A 21,977-nucleotide genomic window follows, 5' to 3' on the forward strand; every position below is an offset into this window, starting at 1 on the left:
AAAATTTATCAGAAAATTATAGCGATTAAAGTTTTAAAATTAAATCTTATAGCTATTTCTGCACTCCCCTACCCCAAGTTAGGCTTACCAGTGCCTAACCCCAAAAGACAAACAGTGCATCTTGTTTGCACCGCCACTCGAGAGGACAGTTCGGTGTGAAGCTGGGATCGAAAAGTAAACAAAAATAATTTACTTTTCACTCCAGCCGTCGCGTAAAGTTAAAGGCTTAGCATTTCTTATTCGATTCCTGAATTTGTGATATTCCGATTCTTTTTATTAAGCTTTTCAGCCTGAATTTTACTGTAGGACTGTTTGTTGACAGTATATAGAATTAATGATACACACAGAAAGTTTAATAGTGTTTGATTTAAATCTTTCACAGTACTTTACGCACTAAATTCTAAGTATGATTGAAATCTTAGTTATTTAGAACGAACATTTAAAAATAACCATAGCAAAAGATCATGGATCAGACATTACCAGAATTGACTAAATTGTGAATAGAGAAAATTAATACGAAGTTGAAAATTTTTAGTGAACTTGTTATTCGGTCACATATATGGATAGTTTTCTGAATGAAGGAAAAATAGATTTTTCTTATGATTAGTATGATTGCTTGCAAGGAAAACGTTTATTCAAAGATTTAACTAAGTTTAAACTGTTTGAGTCTAGTAAATAATAGAGTTTCAAGAAAATGTGAATGAAAAATTTGAAATACATCTCCACCAATATCAAAAGTTTTCCCAGGTTTTTTTTTTTTTTTTTTTTTTTTTTTGCAATTTTGTCTACAGTATTTATATGAGAATTTGCCATCATAGCGTGTCCGTTGGCAACAAATGTTGATAATCTAAAAAAAATGGCTTCTACGCCAGAACAAGTTGTTTGTACTCCAACTTTTGTTTTTCCTACTGCTTTCCCAGGTGAATAAATATTCTTTCATTTCCCTTAATAAATATCTAAATAATTAAATCTAGGTATATATACATCACCAAGTGGTGTAAATTGCATTTATGAGAAAAAACTTTAAAAATTTCTTTGTTTCTCCTCATCCGATCTCCCGCTGTGCATGATAATCAAAGCGGGATATATTATATTCATTGTTTGATAAATCAGGTGAAAATACAAAGGACATCTGCCATCGTAAGATGACAGTAGATATTTTCGAAATAAAATGTTTTTAATTGTTAGATTGCATGTTTCTTAGTTAATTACATTTTTTTTTGCATGTTATACCGTTAAAATGCTATTAAGTCCCGTTAGCTTTGTTTCACAAAAGTAATCAACTGCAAAATTATTTTACTGTCTTTTTTCTTCTGAGAAATGATTTAGATTTTTTAAAGAATTTTTTTTATAAAAGCCCTAATTTTTTGCTACAATATATGCATTTAATTCGGAGAAATAAATATATTGTTAATATTAAGGATGCTTTGTATTTTCGACGCTTAATTCCATCTTAAATTTTCCTTTTACTTTTCAGTTAATGGTTTCCAACTCTGGAAAGACGAACCGAAAGGTATATTTTTAAGTCGTTGTTGAATTTCTTTTAAGTTATTTAAAAGCATGCGAATTTAATAATTATCTGTTTTATGTGTTAACAAATTTAACTTAGTTTATTACTAAATTATCATTCCGTGTTAATTAGAAAAATATTTGTTAGGTTTATTTGTCTGAAAATGTACAATGGTTAATTAATTTAAAGTTTTCACAGTATTTGGAAGTTTAGAATAAGTAGAAATATACAAATCATCCTTAATTTAACTCTTGCATGTTAGTGCTTAGTTCAGCTTTGCTTGTATCATTTAAATGAATGATATTAGTGTAAAAATTGTCATGTTAACTTAGTTATTGCTATAGTGCATGATCTTAACTCATGGTTTAATATAGGAGTGTTTCTATTAGTTATGTTACATTTTATAAAAGAAATAACTTAAGATTGTCCATCTTAATTTATCTTGCCATATCTTAATTTAAAAACTTGCTATTGATGTATTTCCTGTTTTTTGAAAATGGTATATCTAGTTAGTGGTTATAATTATTTAAGCCTTTCTTTAAAAAAAAATTCATTTAACAATAGTAAGCTTGATTACTGTTGTGTGATTGTCTCTTTCTCACCGGAACCTAGTAGTTCATTGATATAATGATTTGCCCATCTAAAAGATTTGCCATTCTCTGCCAATTATTTCAAAAGTTGTTCTTTAGCTGAAAGTTATTTTCTAAAGTTGTGTTTACTCTTATTAAATACTAGAGTATAATATATTATTAATTTAAAATTTTGAATTTTTCTAAGTTAAGTTCATAAATTTGTTTCAGTCTCAGATTTTTTTTTTAAATTAACGCTGATTTGAATAAAATTCTGGAAACAATATTAGAACTGTTATGAACCTTTGCTTAAAGGAAATGTAAGTTATACCTTACATGGATATCAGGTTTGTAAAAAGAACATCCTCAAAATAGGATTTTGCTTATTTGGCCCTTATAAAGCATCTTTCAAAGAATGCATTTTAAAAACCATGATATAAATTTTGCTAAGGATAAAACTTGCAGATTAAAAATAGCTTGGCAATTTTCTCAGTTGTTTTATTGTTTATTTGTTCAAATTTTATTAGGAGAAATAAAATAAATGCCTTCTGCTTTTTGATATCATTAGAAGCTTAAGATCTACAATTTCTGGCAACCATATTTTTTTTGTGCACATTTGCTGTCGATATAGTCATAATACATAAAATGCGTGATAAGTAGAAAATTTATGCAAGAATAAAGGAATGCCTAATGAATTCCCTCTATAAATTTTGTCAGATCTTTTATTGTGAAAACAAATTTGTGGTTTAACATCTCTACCAGAAAAGATTAAAATAATGAAATTTGCAAGTAGATTTTTTTTTGAAATGCTAGGAAGTATATATATTCCCAGGGTTGTTTAGAAATCTTATTGAAAAATACCAAAAATGTATTGAGTAAATTAGTATTCTAAATAATAATAATAAAAAAAAAATACAATGCCTAAATTGAATGAATAATTATTAGAATAAATTTTGATCTAAAAAAAATCTAAAATTAAATTAGATCAAATTTTTATAACTTAGTGTTTAGGAAATTTAATTTGGCTGGAAATTTAATTTGGCTTTTACTTTTCTTATTTGATTTTATTTTGACAGATTTGTCAGTCTAGTTTTTATCTTTCTGTATCAGATATACAGACTGCCAAGATAAACTGAATAATTTAATTCCATTTGAATCATAAAATGGAATTTCTAAGCTTGATATTTGTAATGATGGTGATATAAATAATCTTGTTCCAGTTTGTGCACTTTATCATGGGTGTCATGTCCTTGTTCAGATAGGGAAGTATCTTCACCTGCTCAGTTATTGTTTTCTACTACGTTTGCTTCTACTATCAAAAGCAGTATCAACAAGTCATTTATTTTCAAAGGGATAATTATTTTTATCAGTTTATTTTCTTAATTCGCTTCACTAATTTTTACAGTTAAAGATTTCAGTTATCTGCTATGTGATTTTTTTTAATTGCTAGAAATGTAAATAGAAACATTAAAGTGAAATGCCAAATCTAACAATAATATATATCAAACTGCTAATTGAATCACTAGATCATTTTTATTCTTTTCAGAGTTTTATAGAGTTTCTTAAATTTTTTTATATATTTCTTTATTGTTATTAAATATTAAAAATGATTTTTTAAGGTTCAAAAAAAATGTTGCTAACTGTTAAATTGGGTGTTGAATTAGGTGCAATAATATCATTCAATTCTTTTGTAATGATAAATTTATTCAAATGCTGATAGCATCAATTGAATCTACTAGGATTTGATTAGCTACTAGGAGAAAAATTCTTTTTTCATATTAGTGCGTAATAATTTTTTACACAGAAATTTAATCATGTGCTGTACTCAAAGAATAACTTGAGTAGTTCTGTAACACAGAATATAAAATTCCACCTAATTGGACAATCCTGAAATGAGCTTAATGTATTCAAGAGTAGTTGATATATTTTAACAATTTATTTTACAGTCTCAATATTCTAAAAATAACAAGAATAATAATCTCAGAACAAATTTTCTTAACTTTGTAGTTTTGTTTTGTTCTATTGTCTAAGATTGACAGAACAAAAATGACCTTGGTGTATTCTGAGAATATATGTTTTATTTTAATGTTTCATAATTTTAAATTTGTCGACTAGTCTTCCTTGATAATAATAACTGGCTTATTAAAATATGGGGTTAGACTTATTTTTTAATGTATTCTTTATAATTTTTATATTTTAGCAACTTCTTTAATGTCGCTGCTTTTGAAATTATTTCTTATATTTTTCTCTGGGTTTGCATTATATATATATTGCATTTGCATTTTTAAATTTGCTTTAATCCATCCCGGGAAGACAATATATTTACCAGAGAGTGCAGACAAAACACGTCCACCACAGGGTGAGACAAGCAGAAGTGGGAAAGAGCGAGAAATAAATTATCCCTCGTCTTGTATAACATGAGATATTGATAGGGAAAATATTTTTTTTACAGTGCTAATATATTATTAAGCTTCTGATAGGAATTTCTGACGCATGTCAATCACAAGTAAGGGAAACACAAGGATCTTTTAAAAAGAATGTGCTTCCTCGACATTTTTTTATCCCTTCACGCAGAGCGTGTGAAAGTATCAGCATTTAGCTGATTCAGCAATTTTATAAAGCTTCTCTTGAATTAATTAAGTAGAGGAAGTAGAATTGGATCAGGAGAGAAGAGAATGAAATTACTATGGGCTAAATTAAGACAAAGCTTTGGAAATTAATTAGGTTTAAATTAAGAGTTTAAAATATCATTATATATATATAATACGGAAACAATAGGAAATTATGAGATAATTGTCCATTGAAGTAAAAAATTTTTATGGTCCATTAGAAATTTTCATCTCTTGAGATAATAAATTTTTTTTTTGTAAAATTTATTTATGACAAGGAACTTGTGCAATGTGCTCTCAGCACTCATGCTGAGATCAAAAAGAAAGTATTGTAATACGTTCTAATATTTATCCATTTGAGGTAGGAATTTATACAAAACAGAATTTACTTAGCATTTTTTTGTAATATAGAATTTTCATGTACATGAAAATTCCATATTACATGTTCGTGAACTATCTACATTAGATAGTTGTAATACTCTATCTGTATATTAACTGAATGTCAGTAATTAATTGAAATAAATAAATAAAAAACATCATGCTGTGACAACATTCACTTGCAGTTGAATTTAAATAAAAGTTCTCCATTGCCATGTGGTTAATACACAAGTACCAGATGTTGAAATTCAGGAGAAAAAATAAGTGTTATGTCTGAAAATTAAATTTTGTTTTTATGTTGTTTTTCACTTTTATTTAAATAAGGGAAAGAAATATTTTTAAAATGTAAGTTATCATATACAAACAAGCGTGAATGCTTGCTCACTGTGCACAAACTGTAATAAGAAAAATTGAAATGTATTATGCGAAGTGAAATACGAAGAGATGCAAGAAACTCACAGAAGTCAAAGTAGAGAATGAATGAGAGAAATTTTTTAAAAATGAACAACAGAAATCAGAAAGCTATATTATTTACATTTTTCTTATTTTAATAATTTTTCTATTGTTAAATAAATTGGAAATACAACTTTTCTCAAGCAAGAGCTTGTTATTTGCTTCAGAATATTAATGATTCATCATTTTCTAAAAATTATCTGTTTTTCTAATGATTACAGTTACAAGACATTATAATCTTGTAATTTAATAAGGAATTGAATTTTCAATGTTTGATATTTCATGTAATTATGTTAACTTCTTGAAAGATTGTAGAACCATTTAAAATGCTGATTGTTCAAATCCTTTTATTCTTGAATTTTAAATTTCTATTAAATAATTCACATACTGTGTTCTTTAATTTGACTGTGCTGGGAAGGGACAAACTTTTTGTTTTATTTTTAGATAATACTCCATTTAGTAGATTAACCTGTATAAAATTTTAAAAATATCTGTTTTCCTTTGTTAACAAAGGTTATCAAAGAGTAATCCTAAAATGCATAGAAACACAAATTATGTCTTCTCCAGTCTTTTGCCTGCTGTCAAGTTAATTCTATCCTAAATTATAGTTTTAGCATGATAATGTTAATATTTTATTTTTTAGAATCAGTTAAATAAATTCTAATGTAATTGTATTAAATAAATTGTATAAGTAAATGTTTATATTGTAATTCAATTTTTATATTAACAATTTATAATTTTATTTTAATCCATTGCTAGAAATTGATTTAAATTATTTTTACCCTAAATAAACTTTTTTTTAAGTATTGATCAATAGGTACTCTACATATCAATGTGTTTAGTTTAATTTTAAGCCGTGTTTTCATGTTAAAATTATTTATAGATTGATGGTATGAAATATTTTAAAATTAGTTGTTGGAAATGTTTTCTGTTCTTTTTAATAAATGGATTTGCTTTTATTGTGAATATTGGAACGTTGTTTTTTGTTCAGTGTAGATACATATGTTGTATATGTGGTGTTAAGTGTAGATATATGTATTTTCAAGTAAATATTTTGCAATTTTTTTTAATAATTTATAGGAAATTATTCTTAAATTTCACAATTTTTTAAAGCCTGGTTGAATCTTTCTTCAAGCATTTTTTTAAAAAATAATTTTTAATTGTAAATGAAAAGAAAGATTTTCCTTTGAATTGTGTTTTTATGAAGTAAGACAGATGAATATAAAGAAAAAGATAGATTTATCTAATTTTATTCAAAAATTATTTAATGGGAAAATTTTAAAATTGGTAGGTAATTTACTTTACTCAAAATATTTTAATACTTCATTCGGCCATTAGAATTTAAAAAAGACAGGAAGAAAAATATTTCTGTACTTTTCTTGTAAGGGTTGCAATTTCATTGCATTGGTGGTATTAGTTTTAGAATTCAGCTGTTCATTGCTTTCTGTTGCTTGCATGTTTGTTCTTTAGTAAAGTTCATTAATATTTCATTTGAATTTTGATCTGTTTGGCTTTCTTTGCATTTAATTTTCATGAGTTTATTTTCATAATCTGTTAACATATGGGAAATGTGCATGAACATGCTATGCCATTTATCTTTCCACTTTCTAAGATAACTCTTTACTCTGTAGCTATTCTTGGCCACTCTAACATTCTCTTTTGAACCCAAAGGAGAGAAGGTTTATTACAAGTTCCCTTTAGGTGACATTGTAAGTGAAGATCTCTCTGTTAAAAAAGTATTAAACTTGTATGAAATTAAATTATGTTAACATCAGTTGCTGCATTTCCCCCAATTTAAAAGATATTATTTGAAATGTTAGTTCGTTGGAAAGGATTTTATTTGCCAATTCTCGTGTCTACGGTGGGAAAAATTGTTTATTTTTAATGCTTGTGATATATAATAGAAATTTAACTTTATTTCTTTTGCGAATTTTTCTTTTTGTTTTGAAATTCTCATTAAAATGGCCATGAAAGTTGAGAAATGTTAAATTTATTTCAATAACCTATATGAAACAATTATGAGAATGTTAAACCAAATTTATCCTTATTATAAGAGGTTGCAACAAGAAACAATATTTTTTTATGAAAGAATATAAAATTTAAGTCAATCTTAAAATATGTAGATTTTTATACATTTGCTTAAATATAATTTAAGCTAAATTATTTGTGCAGAATTTAAGAAAGTTTAGAATTGCAATATTAAAAGATATATAATAATTTCCCTTTTATTATTTTTGATGTATTGTAAATTTCTTTGAAATTGGCCTTAATTTACTGAAATATTAAATAAAAGGAATTCGTAATTTTTATAATGAAAAATTATTTCATGAGAATTTATTAACCATTTTTTTCTTTCATAAGTTTTTCTGTGTATACAGTTTTTAACAAAATGCAGTTATTTTTACAGTTTTTAAGAAAATGCAGTTATTTTTATTTAACAAAGTTTTTAAATTTAATAATAAATTTATTGAATGTTTCTTTTATTTTTCTTATCTGTAAAATTTTCTTAAAAGAATTTTAATTTTTTTAGTGAACCACATTTTAAATAATCATCTCTAAAAAAATAAAATTATAAATTTTTTAACTTAAATTTAACATTATATTTCCTAATTAGTTTTTTAAAAAATAGTTAAAATAAGTTTTTAAATCCTGAGATTATAGATTACTGTCTTGAAATCTGCTCATTTGCTTTATTTAATGTAATTCCATGTTAATCAAAGGCTAGAGGAAAATTTTGTTGGTTTGGATATATTACATATTTTATTTGTAACTGGTCTTCTATTTTCTTTTTATGTCAAATATTATTATTTTGGGAAAATTATAGTTGTCTGGGAACTGGTAGCATTATGCTTAAAATATAATTTTTTTAAAGAATGATATAATGACAATTTCATACAAAGAATATTATTTTATTTGCTTATTTTAATTGAGAAATTTCTAAAATAAGTCCTATTATTCTTTCCTTAAATTGCAACTATTATTATTTTTTAAAGTTGATCCAATAACAAATATGTAGTTGTGAGCATTTTTTAATGTAATTTACCATCTTTATTATCATTATGAATTGTAAATATTGAATATATTTAAGAATCTGATTTTCAAAGCAATAGTTAATAATGATTACTTTCAATATAAATTATCCAGAGGTTAAAAAAAAAGAATTAATGCTATAGTAAAGTGTATCCAATGATAAACATGTAGCTGTAAGCTTTTTTATTTATATCATAATTATTATTAACAAATCTATTTAAGAACTTGATATTCAGAGTAACATTTAATAATCATATGCGACACATTAGTGTAAAAATACAATTTTAATGTTTTCAAAATTGAATTTTATCATTCCTCAGTTAATTTTTTTATATAACAATTCTACAATATTTTTAATATCAAGTTTTTTTTTTTGTATAAATTTATTTTATTATTCTGCCAGTCCTATTTTATTTTTCTTATGTTTATATTTGGTAGAATTCATTATTTTATGAAGTTCAGCTTATTTATTTACTTTTGTTCGAAGTCTGTATCATGTCTGAATAATGACTGCTTTTAGTATAATTACTATTCAGTTTTTAAAAAATTTAATACTGTATTATTTTCTTAAAATTCTATTAGTTTGTTCAGTAATATAGGATGGTTGGGAAAAAATTAACGAATTTCAATTTAATGTTACATCTTAAAATTTGAATATTATGTTTTAAAAAGTTTTTTTTTTTTTTTTTTTTTGTATCAATTCATTATTTGATATATTATTTCTAAATTTTTTTCTTTTTTTAAGAATTAGGGCACATACTTGGCTTAACAAAGTTTATTTTTCATTCTTTTGTATACTTATTAAATAGAATTCTGGCTTAGTATGTCCATATTACATCGTATAATGGTAAAAAACACTGTTTAAGTATCATCAATTAGAAATGAATCTCAGAATCAATCAATTTCAGATCAAAATTTAACAGATTTATTTGAAATGCTATCTATTCACATTTGTATTGCTCTGTATTTTTGTAAGTATTTAACATTAGTACTATTTGGATTTTGCATCATGTTTTTATACAATAGAATTGTGCATGCTGATATGTATGTCTTACTTGTTTAACATCTTCCCTTATTTGTTTCACATTTTGCATGTAATATTTTGCTTTTTTGATTTATCCCAATATTGCACTTTTACTATGCATTATTAGACTTAAAAAAAATTCTAAACTGGTATATTGATATTAAATAGTCGTTATATATATAAAAAAACCCCTTTTTGTTAGATAGTAAAATGTGAAACACATTTTCTGTAATTATATTGGAATTAAAATTACTATGTATGGAAGGACAAGATAAATATTTGCTGGGCAAAGATGTTAAGCAAGTACCCATATAAATTTACCTTTCCCTATGTTCTTGAATTTGATGTAAAAAGTATTTCTTGCAGATGTTTTGACTCTCTGCAATAGCACTGCTGCTTGGACTGATTATAGAGGTATATATTTGTATTTACAAGTTGCTGCATCCTTATCTTATATTTCTGAAATTTTTTAAAAACACTGTTTTCTAAATCAAATTTTAATATTAATTATTTAACAAACTATAAGCTACTTTGATTAAAATATGTATTTCATTTTTCTTGAACATTCTGGTCTGTTCTTCTCTATTTCCTTAAATTTTTATTCCAATATATTTGGGATTTTTTTCTTTATTTCAAATCCCTTATATTTGTCTGTTGCACACTTGTTCATTTTTTAATAACTTATGTAATTTATAAATCACGGATTTAATTTTATCAGATTAATTCTGGTGTCAAAACACTGAATAAATGTGGAATAATAAATTTATCCATACTTATACTGCAGTCAGATTATCACATACATTGTGTAATTTTGAAGTTCTTGTTTGTTTTTATTATTAATTGTAATGTTTAATATTTCCAAGTTATAGCAATTCACACCCAGATTTAAGTAAACATCATCATTTTTATTTGGATATAAAATAAATAGGATTATGCTAAATTTAGCTCTAATTTATTACCATTCATTAAATAAATTTATCAGCTTTGCATCTTTACTCCATTGCATTTTTAATGAGTATTTGCAAATTCTTCCCTATGTTTCTTTTCAGAGCTAAATTTGGAATGGTTCAGTTCCTTAACATAATTTTTTTATTAATATTTTTGCTTTAAATAAGCTATTTGCATTTACTTCCCCATGTGTTGAATTTAATTTCCCACTTCTTTGTAGCATTATTTTTTGTGAACTCGTGAAAGAAAAGATGAATTATAGCATTTGTGTAGCTTTGCTTAGACACTAGGAATCTTTGTTTTTAATGATTGATTTGTTGTTCAAGATTCAGCCAGGTGAAAAGAAAAACAATTTGTTAACATATTAGCTTGATAATTTAATTATTTCTGCTATAAATGGAAATTGCTGTTTCTTCGTAAATCTTCAATAAAGTTTTGAATTTAACGAAACATATATATACACCTAACTAAAAACTATGACCTAGTGTGCTGTACAGAATGTCAATATATTGTAAAATCACTGGATCTTCCACTCGCCAAGCATCGCACATTGAAATTCCACCTCTCAAAATGACATATGCACCTGTAAAATATATTACATATGTATTTACTCGTTTGTCTTCAAAACTATGATTACTACATCAATTAATCTACACATTTGAAATGGCCCTCTTAACTCTAATTAAATAAATAAATGTTAGTAGATAAATGCTTTATCTAAGTTTCGCTACTCTATAATCTTAATTTCTTTATGATGCTGAGATTTTGTTTTTCACCAGTGTATTTTGAATGTTACTTGGATTTAGTCCAGATTTTGCCGTTTTAGTAAACAATTTTAAGTTTTATTTTATTTTAAAGCAGAATAATGGTAAAGTTGGAGTGTGTTAAGTTAAAAATGTTTTATAAAGAAAATTCATTTCTGAAATTTAAGGAGTTTTTCTGATTGCAAAATGTTTCTACCTGTAAGCTTTATTTTCGATTATAAAATTTAACAAATTATGATTGAAAGTTAGTTTAATCTTAATATAACATATTGATAAAAATTGATATATTTTTAATTAGTAGTTGAAAGTAACTGTTGAAAATTATAAACAATTACATTTTGCATCTGTTTATATTTTCTTTCCAGTATTAATTAAATGGCATCAACTAAGAGTATTTTAGGTTAGAGAACAAGGTTCTTAAAATGATAATGTGCTTATTAATTTTTTTAAATAAATCTATCTGTAAAGAAAATGCTTTTGTAAATACTATTTTCTTCCTATCCTATTAACTTTAATTCTTAGGCATTTTCTTTTTTTTTCTCTTTGAATAAAAATCTCTTAATCAACCAAATAACCTGGCTACTAACCTAAGGTAGCCAATTAATTGTTCAAAGTATAGAATTAATAATTTAAAATCAATAAATAAATTACAACATTATTGCTAATTCTAACATTGCTGTCAATTACTCTTTTCTTTAATCATACTTATAAAATGGTTGAATCTTCATACTTTTATTGAATGTAAAAGAATATTTTAAAAACATCTTATGGTGTTTTGATTTATATGCAATTTTTCTTTGTCTACATGCAAATTATATCAGAAGTACTTTAGCAAGATCTCTGAAAACAAACCTTTTTTCAGGATTTGACCCTCGATCCCACTTAGCTAATTTTCATGTAGCTGCTGCTGCTGCAAGTCAGTCTCAGCCGCTACAACACACTGACGATTCTTCCAAATCGAAAGGTGGCAACAGAGGTATCAAGAATCATCTTTCTAATCAGAATGATTACCCGCCTCAAAGAAATCTACTTGTAGCATCTGCACCACCCGCTTTTCCAGGAATAGATTCAGGATTGAAAATTCCCAATCCTAATTTAGATAAACAATCTCAGCAGCCACCACAGCAGCCGCCTCAGCCACCCCCACCTCAACAACAACAACAGCAGCAGCAACAACAACAACCTCAGCAACAGCAGCAAAACCAACAACAGAACCAGCCCCAGCACCACCATCAAACTCACGAAGAAAACCCTCTAGTATCTGAAAAGGATCAACGTTCTTGGCCTTGTCCTTCATGTAAAGTTCCATTTAAGCAAGCCTCTGAACTGCAGGCTCATTTGTCCGCTCATACAAAGGGTGAGAAGACTGTGCCCTGTGATATTTGTGGGAAATATTTTGCATCGGGTGATCGGGTTCGTATACACGTCAAGGCAGCTCACGGTGAAAAATCTTGTTCCTGTGAAATCTGTGGTAGTGGTTTCAGTTACCGTTGCAAACTTCTTGACCACATGAGGACCCATACAGGAGACAAGCCTTTCCATTGTGAGGTATGTGGAAAGAGCTTTTCTCAGAAAAACCACCTCACTCGTCATTCCATGATCCATACTGGTGAACGTCCATATCCTTGTGATTTTTGTGGTAGGGGTTTCTATAGGAAAGATAAGTTGACTCGACATCGTCGGATTCATACTGGTGAGTAGATACATCATCCAATGTTTAATTCCATGTCTAGTATATACTGTTTTAAAGACAATTTTTTTTTAGTTTTCTGTGTATTATTTTTTTTGAATTAATATGTATTTTCTGACTTTGAATTTAATTTAAGATTGACAAAAAAAATTGCAGATGGACATTACCTGTTTAAAATCAGATACTTGCATTTTAACCACATACCATTGGCATACATTTGTTATGAAAGAACCTATTTGTATGTGATATTTAGCAATTTTACACAAGTATCGACAATCCTGATATTTATTCCATATAATTATATATATTTCTAAATTCTTTAAACAGATTTGCATATAGTGGTTGGTACTATTGTATGGGTTAGTCTTTAATAATTTTATTTTAAAAAGGTCTTATTTTAGTTTGTCACACCAATAAGTTTGTTTTTAAAATTTTTTTAGAGTTTTTTAAAAGCTTTTATATCTTGAATTCAATGTCCTTAGTTTAAATGTATATAAATGTAAATCTACATTAATCAGTTAGATATTATCTAATTCTTCCTTGAAATGAAACTTTGAGTGGGATTATTTTTTTATAAGAAAAAAAAATTATTTTTTTGTCAATAAAATTTTAAATTTAATTATGAAGGTATTAGTTATTTTATTTTCAGTATTAATTTTTAATATTCATTTAAGCCTCTATTTGTTAAAATAGAAAAATTCATAATAAGATTAATTAATAGAATAATCTTAGATGTTTTAATACATTATTTGTAGTAGAAACATCCAAAATTATTTTACATATTCGTGCTTTTCTTCTAGAGTATGTGAAATAAAGCAAAATGAAAATCAATAGTTGCAAGAAATGTTTTATTTCATTTTTACATGCTTACTGATCATTGAAATTTATTTCTTCTTTTAATAAAATCAGGTTAATCAGGGAGTAATGTCAAATTTTAGCTTGCTGAAAGTTAGATGTCTAAAATTTTTAAATTGTGTCTGTTTTAACAGTTTCTTAATTTTTGTAATCTGGAGGTTATACTCTCTAATATTTTCTTTTTAATTTTTTATACAATTCATTTTTAATTTCTATGCATTTAAATTCTTACGAGAAGATACACATCTTCCCTATCGTTCATAATAAATTTTTGTTTTATGTAAACATAGAAGCATTTCAGATTTTTTTCTAAAATGATTGCTGTCTGTAAATATCAGTGCTAATAGTAATTTTCAAATTTTCGGGAGTGAAATTTAAGTCTTGAGGGCAAACCTAGATATGGGTCACCAAGACAACTTATTGCCTTCGATGAACTTGCTGAGGAGCTTCTTAGTACACAATCAACATTCAATTGTATATTTGAAATGAATGGGTAAATTTTTATGGCTTTGACCCATAGGCTTTACATCATTTCTTAACACAACATAAGTACACTCAGTGAGCCTTGTACATAGTAGTTTTGGAGGTATTTTAACCTATCTTTATATTTCATACTATGTCATTCAGCATAACTTGAATTTTACCTCTTCTAATTAATTATTTAATTATTAGTCATTGAAAGATAATGATTTTGACTTGATGTTGACAAATTTAATAATAATAAATATTGAATTAATAAATAAACAATAATAAAGCTTCAAGATATATTCTAATTAATTTTCTTGCGTTTGTTTCTTATTATGTATAAAGATTTATTCAACTATTGTTAAATGATAAATATAAAGCATGAAGATTAAAACAAATACACTAGTAGGGATGCTATTTTACTATTTATTTAGAAAAAAATTAGAAATTAATAGTTTTTTATTATTTTTTTTAAAAATTCGTAGTCAAATATCAGATTTGTAAAAAGATTTCTGCTGCAGCTATGCATGTATGCAGTGATAGAAATTGGCTTTTTAATTTCCTTTTTGAGAAAAAAAAGTAAGTTTTTTTTATGCAACATTTTTCTGGAATATTGAAAGCTCTATGAAGACTGTTGATTGATTTCAGTATCACATGCAAAATTAAAGGGTTTAGTGAGTGTAATTATATACCGGAAAAAGTTGGTGTGTACTTGAGCGATCTCCAGTATCATTTTTTAATACATTATTAATGCAGAATATTTTTTGAATGAATATCATTTTTTTTTATTCATCATTAATGCAGAATAAAGTTGAATCTTCCCATCTAAGACAAATTATGTTTGGAGTGAAAAAGATATTTGCCTTTTGTTGTTTTATTAAAATTTAATGGTAATTGAATTAAAGGTTGGAAAGACATTTGAGTTGTAAAGAAAGGTTAAATACTTTAATTATTGTTGGGATTGGATAATTTTTTTTTTCTCATTATATATGTTTGAAGGAAGCATTATTATGAACAGATCACTATAGCTATATTTGTTGATATTTACTGGATAATTTTAGTCTTTGAATGGTCTGCATTAATTAAAGATGGATCTAATGTCATATATTGTTTGATTGTATTTATTTGTTTCTTTATAGCTGACATTTGTTTCAAACATACTGCAATAGAATAATTAACATTGATGTGGAAATTAATTAGTGGTCTGCTTTTTTATATGCCATTTTCTAATACTTTTTGTTACCTCTATAGTAATTTTATATTCTCAACAAGTGAATTCTGAAGCTATTAGAATTGCAAGTCTCCATAAATTATAATTATTACCACTGCTTAAATTTTGTAACACTTTAAGAAAAGAGCAATTCTGTCTATTCATGCAGTTATGAGAATTAAAAGTAAAAAAAAAGAAAAGAAAAGATGTACTGTAAATAGAGAATCGTGCTGCAGAATTCTATATTCTTTCTGAAAATTAGCTTGATATATATGATTAAATGGTGTGAATATTTCTTTAGGCGAGCGACCAAGTGGACAACCCAGAAGACGTGGTGGTGGACAGTTTAATGCAAAAAGTAAAATTTTTATATTTATTTTTTATAACTTTTATTTCTTTCTATTAATTTGGAAAATTGTTGCTATGTTTAAAATTATCCTCTGAACCTATACTTATAAGTCATCAATTGAGAAACCAAAATTTTAATTTTTTTAATAATCAATTTATAACTTTTTTAAAAATTTGTGTAACTCATAGATAATTAAGGGATGTTTTGTTGGGAGCTCATAATCTTGAATTAAAATAAACCTATTAAATGTAAAATTGTGAGATAAGTAATGCTTATGTTTATAATGTAGAGGCATTTTTATTAAGAAATGAAAGCACACATACAGTTTTTTTTTAAATTTATTTTATTCTTTCAAGACAACAGAATTGCATTTTTGGCCATTATTAGGGTATTTTAGCTTGAACTATAGCTAGGTAGAGGATTTTAGGAAAGAAGCAGCATTTTTAGTTTCAGTGGGTGGAATTCTGTGTGTGAAAATAAATGCCCACAACTCAAAAGTTACAGTTCAACTTAAAATAATTATTTCTAGAATGTAAATAAATTGAAACTGCCACACACATGCACTATATTGGTGTTTATTTTTCATATTTATTACTTTAAATTTAACTGTCATAATTGGACAGGACTCGTATCTTGTAATTAGAGCTCATAGTACATTTAAAACATTTATTCTCTGTAAATTGCTAAACTTAATTTCATATGTAACTTGAGAGTATTTTAATATAATATTAAGAGTCTGAATTGAATTTTTGAAGTAAAAAGTATATGTTAAGCATAAATATTTTTTATGCAAGAAATGAAATGTAAAATCAGTGCACATTTGGAAGAAATTTTTCCATAGGTTTATGATCACGAAATATATAGGATGTTTCAAAATTCTGGAAGAATCAAAGAATTATAGAACACTCCTAGATGAGCATAAATTGCTATATAATGCATGACTCTAACTCAGTGTAGTATTGGAAGTATCTCCATTAATCATCCAACCTGTCATAATTGCATTTTTCTATTTAAAATATCTCATTTAAAATATTTCCCTTAATTTTAATGATGACCTTGTTAGAAGTTTGTGTAACTGCAACATGTAGTAATTACTGATTTTACATATTATATACAATTGGGAGATATGTCTGGTTTTTGCCCAATTGTGTACTGACCTCTACTGATGTAACTGCATAGAACATGTTTTGATGAAAAAATTCTTTTAAGCATGTCCCTTAAATTTATTTTTCTTCATTTCTTTGCTTTCTTTATTCCTTTGTTTTTTCATCCCTGGACATATGAGCTATTTACTGTTAGTCCTTCTGTTTGATTCTTATTAACATGCTTTTGTATGATTATTTGTTTCTATCTATATACGATGAATGATCTCTTAAGGGTTGTTTTTATATTTGAAAAGTATTTTATGTGCTTGCAGTTTCAGAGTTAGTAATTTTTCTTTCCCATAGTCCCTCAAAATGCAGTTCGTCATGCTCGAGGAATGGCACATCATGTTGGAACATCCGGTCAAAATAGTGCAGCCCCAAATAGTGCATCAGCTAGTTCAAGTAATATTAAGATGGAATCGGGAATGGCTGAACCTATCCCTAGCACTTCTACAAGTACAAATCTAAGTTTTGCACCTCCAACTTTGACACCCACCATCAGCCCTAGCCATTATAGAGCATCACCTTACAAGCCAGACTGGCAAACACCACCATCTGGTGTTCACTAAAAGAACTAATATTTCAATAATACTTACTATGCATTATTCTATTATTGTATTGTCTATTAACTAAAATGACATGTGCCAGAGAATGTATAAATGGATTTAAATGTTTTTTTTTGTTAGGATTGTTTTTCAGTACTTAATAAAGACCTTGAAAATTTAACTGGCATCAGCTTTGTTGTCTTTCTAGTGTTTTTAAAATTTATGATTTATGGGGTTCAGCTTTCTATTTTCTTTTTTGTCATAAGAATTTTTTTATTCTTTAATATCTGAGAATAAAAAGACATTTGTAATCTTAATGATTATTTGCAAACATATTGAAACATTTTTAAAAAATTTTTTTTATTAGCAATTCATAGTTTTTTTTTTTGCTAGTAAATATAATGTAAATGCTTTTACTTTAACCATAATTTTAAGGTACTTTGAATTATTGTCATCAGAGAAATGATCTGATGCCAGTTTAATTTTTATGTTGAGAATATGATTATTCTTGATCTGAATTTTTTTATTACCCACCGCAAAGTCTCCTTCTCCCAGTGTAGAAGGCTAAACTTGACTGCATTAGTGAAGTAATGGTCATTATTTCAGCTTATACACATGGTTATCTACTTAGTATTATTTTACATTTTTTCTTATTTCCTTAAATTTGATTGCAAATGCTAGTTTGCTTACTTACTACTTAAAATCGATAAATATATAAAAACACAAAGACTTCCTGATGGGTATTTTTATAATAATCGCATAATAAATGCATGTATAGTAATTTTCTTTTATACTATAGTTTTTTGTTAATTATCCAGAATGTATAAAAACTACCTTTTGACAATCATTTAAGCCTATAAGAGACGAGATACAGCATGTTTTCGTTTTTGTACATGAAGATAGCATGATTATTATTTTTAATGGAAAATGGTTAAAGTTTTGTTCAAATTTGGAAATTTATAGTATAAATAATGAAAATGTTTAATCCTGATAAGATAATTTTTTTTAAATGTTCAAAGGACAGTAATCATTAATTTTTATATGGGAAATATACAGATAATTTACACATGCTTACTAATTCACGACAGTCATGGTTTAAAAATAAAAATATTATGCTCTTTAAACCTTAATTTCTGTGTAAAGTTGTCGAAGAAGGCGGGGGGTGATGAAAAATTTTCAGACAGTAAGGCTTATATATATCTTTTAGTTCTGATTATAACAATTACAAAGATAGTTTTTGTACACTCTGCATCTCTATATATTTATTTGCTTCATGATTATTTTTACAATCATCTTATTTCTCTTTGAAGAATATTTTGTAATAGATCTTTGTAAGATCAATAAATATATTGATGTATTTTAATTTTAACATAATTAAATAAACTTCTGGTATTGCAATACTTTTTTAAAAATTAATGAAGTAATAAGTATAATTAAAATTACAATTTGTTATATTTTTTATATAGGACCTTTTCTGTAATTAAAGAGCAATAATTTAAAATTTAATGAAAATGCAGGTAATTTATATTAATCATTATGCAAGTTTTAAATAGAAGTCTAATCAAATCATATGTCTTATAATATACTGCTATTTTCTTACATTTCGATATATTTACATTCTCTTATTCTTTTAATATTCTGCAAATTTTTTTACATTTGGATATATTTGCATTCCCTTATTCTTTTTTCTGATTTTTAACTATGTTGATCCAAATTAAAACTTGCTTAAATTATATAATGATTATATAATTTGCATTTAAAACTGAACAGAAATCATTTCAAATATTACAAAATTCGTTCATCAATACAGAAATTTGAAACTAAATCGAATGACTTTAAGACCATAATTTTTTTTAATTATAAAATATGCCGATCTTTAAATTAAAGAATTTGGGGAAAAGACATTTACTTAATTTTACATTTAGTTATGAAAGTTCTGTATTTTTTAAATTTCCAACTATTTTTGTATGAATTGTATATTTTTTAAAATCTATGTTGAAAAATGTCAATTTTTTTTTCTTGCTTATTTCAATTTTATAAGTATGCAAATTTTATGCAAGATAACGTGAATTTCAACAGTTTAAAAATAACTACATAAATAAAATGATTTTTATCTAAATAAAGATTATATTATAGCCTTTAAAGCATTTAATCCCTACTTATCTCTGGCAAGAATACTGTCCATAACTTTTTAGTGATAATAATAGATATTGAAATGTATTTAGATGGAATTCAAAGATACTTTTGAAAAATAAAACAGTTATAGTTAAGTATTAACATTAATTTTCAGCTTCTTGACTAGTTATTTCTTTAATTACATTTATTTGTTAGAATTATTTAAAAACAACCTTGTATCTACAAAAAGTTTTAATATGTACTCAGTGTATAAGAAAGTCAGTTTTCTTGGTTAGTTTTTATTTGATAGAAAAGTAATATGTTCATACCATCATATTTTTATTTAACTTCTTAAATTGGTATAAAAACTAAATGTGACATATTGTTTTCATTATCTGACCATAAGCAAAAATTAAAATAGCTATTTTTAGTAACTCATACACTTTTTTTTAAATAAAGCGAATTTAGATTCATAAATGAAAATAATAATTAAAAAAACAAACCTGAAACACCCAAGTGCATTTCCAACTTCTGTTTGAGAAGGGTAAATGAAAAGCTAGCTTAAAACTTTTTTTTTTCCTTCAAGAAATAGTATTAAAGCACTTGAATTGTTTACAGTTTATTAACTATTTCTAAAAAAGAATTGATAATTCAACTTTTAAATTAGTTTAATAGGTCTTATAAAAATAGTCAAGCATTGTGACCATCACAATTGCTTTGCTGTGAAGCTACTAGAAATGTTTAAGATTTTTTGTAAAAACAGTGCTATTTTGTCTGTTTATATACGTTCAGGTAATTAACATTTCCAAAAAATATTATACAGTGATCCAAAATTAAATTATACAAAATTAATTTTAACTTAAATCCTGTTTTTTGTTCGTTAGCTAAAGATAACTAATCACTATTTTAAGTTTTCTTAGGAAATATATTGAAAATTTTAAATGGTAAATAAATTGTTTTGGAATTTGGCTATGTAAAATAAAATGGAATATTTTTCAGTCTTGTGAAGCAGTTGTGCATGTAATTCTTTAGTGGCTATATGTTTGAATGTTTTGCCATATCCTGAGGTGAATGAAAAGCAGCTAGACAAATCTTCAATATCTAAATCAAATCTCTGCCTTATATATCTTAATGCAATAAAACTCCTTTTGAGCCAAAAACTCTATTGTTATTCTGAGTATTTTATTTCAGAATTGAAGTGATAAACCATAGATATTTTTAATAGTATAAATTGTGTGTAAAAGTTTACAGTGATTAATAAAAGTTTTTTTAAAATTCAATTAATGCTAGGTATGTTTTCACTAGGTAAACATTTTGCTATTTTTATATTTTCTTTTATAATAAATGCCTTAGTCTTAAAAGTTACTAAACTTTTGTGATGTTAATTATACCTCATTTCTGTAATTAAAACATTGCTTTAGTGTAGTCATATTTTTTTCCTATGTTGTCCTTTTAACTATTTCTTATATGTGAGAAATATTTCATTTTGAAAGTGATATTTTTCTGCCATTCTTCAACATTTCATGTAAAAAAAATTGTGCAGTCAACAAGATCTGATAATTGTTTAGTTATGTATTTTTAAAAATTTGACTATAGATCTGGTGCCAATGCTTTATTTTTCATTGTAAATAATGACATTTATACTCTGTATTTAGTTTGCTGTAAAAATAAGGCAAGCCAAAATTGTATTTCTGTGTGTGAAATTTGTATTTTGCCTTTTTTTGTTTGTTTGTTTGGGTAGTTTGATGTGCCATTATTGTAGGGAGAAACGTTTGTCTGTAGCTTGATATTTTTGTACCAGTTGTAGGACAGTATTCTTCATTCACAGAGAAACATGTCTCCGATCTGGGAATGTTTAATAACGTGATATCTTTAAACAGTTATTGTTTTAAGTTTTGCTCATTTTTTTTACTGTATACTATCAACTTTGTGAACTTTCTGATATGTTTTTAACTTCTCATTTATTGTCATTTTAGATTTCATAATTAAACGATTGAAAAAGACTTGACAAAATCATTTATTTTTCTCATTAAATAAGTTGCATATTTTTAGAACATGGATACTAATCACCCACTCACATATGGTCAATATGGCATTCAATTATGATAGGAAATCATTATAATGTTGCTGCTCTTGATTTTAAATATGGTAATTTTAAGGAGCAAGGTCTTTTTGAAGTACGAAATTAGCACTATTTAAACAGTGATTAGGAATCATGTAGTACAGAACATATAAGTTTTTAGGCTGGCATACTTTCTGTAAATGGTTTGATGTAATGTACAAAATGCTATACAAGATGGGCCATTGGCATCAATGCA

The 21,977-nt window shown here is 25.9% G+C and overlaps 1 protein-coding gene across 3 annotated transcripts; it reads left to right on the top strand.

The window, feature by feature from the left end:
- Positions 1–834: 834 nt before the first annotated feature.
- LOC129963270 (zinc finger and BTB domain-containing protein 49-like) lies at positions 835–21,660 on the top strand. 3 transcript variants are annotated; one of them, XM_056077518.1, is made up of 6 exons: positions 838–920; positions 1,478–1,513; positions 9,940–9,987; positions 12,148–12,978; positions 15,807–15,863; positions 17,303–21,660. In XM_056077518.1, the coding sequence occupies exons 1-6, from the start codon at positions 857–859 to the stop codon at positions 17,566–17,568; spliced, it is 1,302 nt and encodes a 433-aa protein (XP_055933493.1). In that variant the 5' UTR covers positions 838–856; the 3' UTR covers positions 17,569–21,660. The 3 variants fall into 3 exon arrangements, with proteins under 3 accessions (XP_055933494.1, XP_055933493.1, XP_055933495.1); XM_056077519.1 differs by lacking the exon at positions 1,478–1,513 and having other exon boundaries at positions 835–920; XM_056077520.1 differs by lacking the exon at positions 9,940–9,987 and having other exon boundaries at positions 840–920.
- Positions 21,661–21,977: the final 317 nt, after the last annotated feature.

The sequence above is a fragment of the Argiope bruennichi genome, chromosome 3 (assembly GCF_947563725.1).
Source record: "Argiope bruennichi chromosome 3, qqArgBrue1.1, whole genome shotgun sequence".
Taxonomy (NCBI): Eukaryota; Metazoa; Arthropoda; class Arachnida; order Araneae; family Araneidae; genus Argiope; species Argiope bruennichi.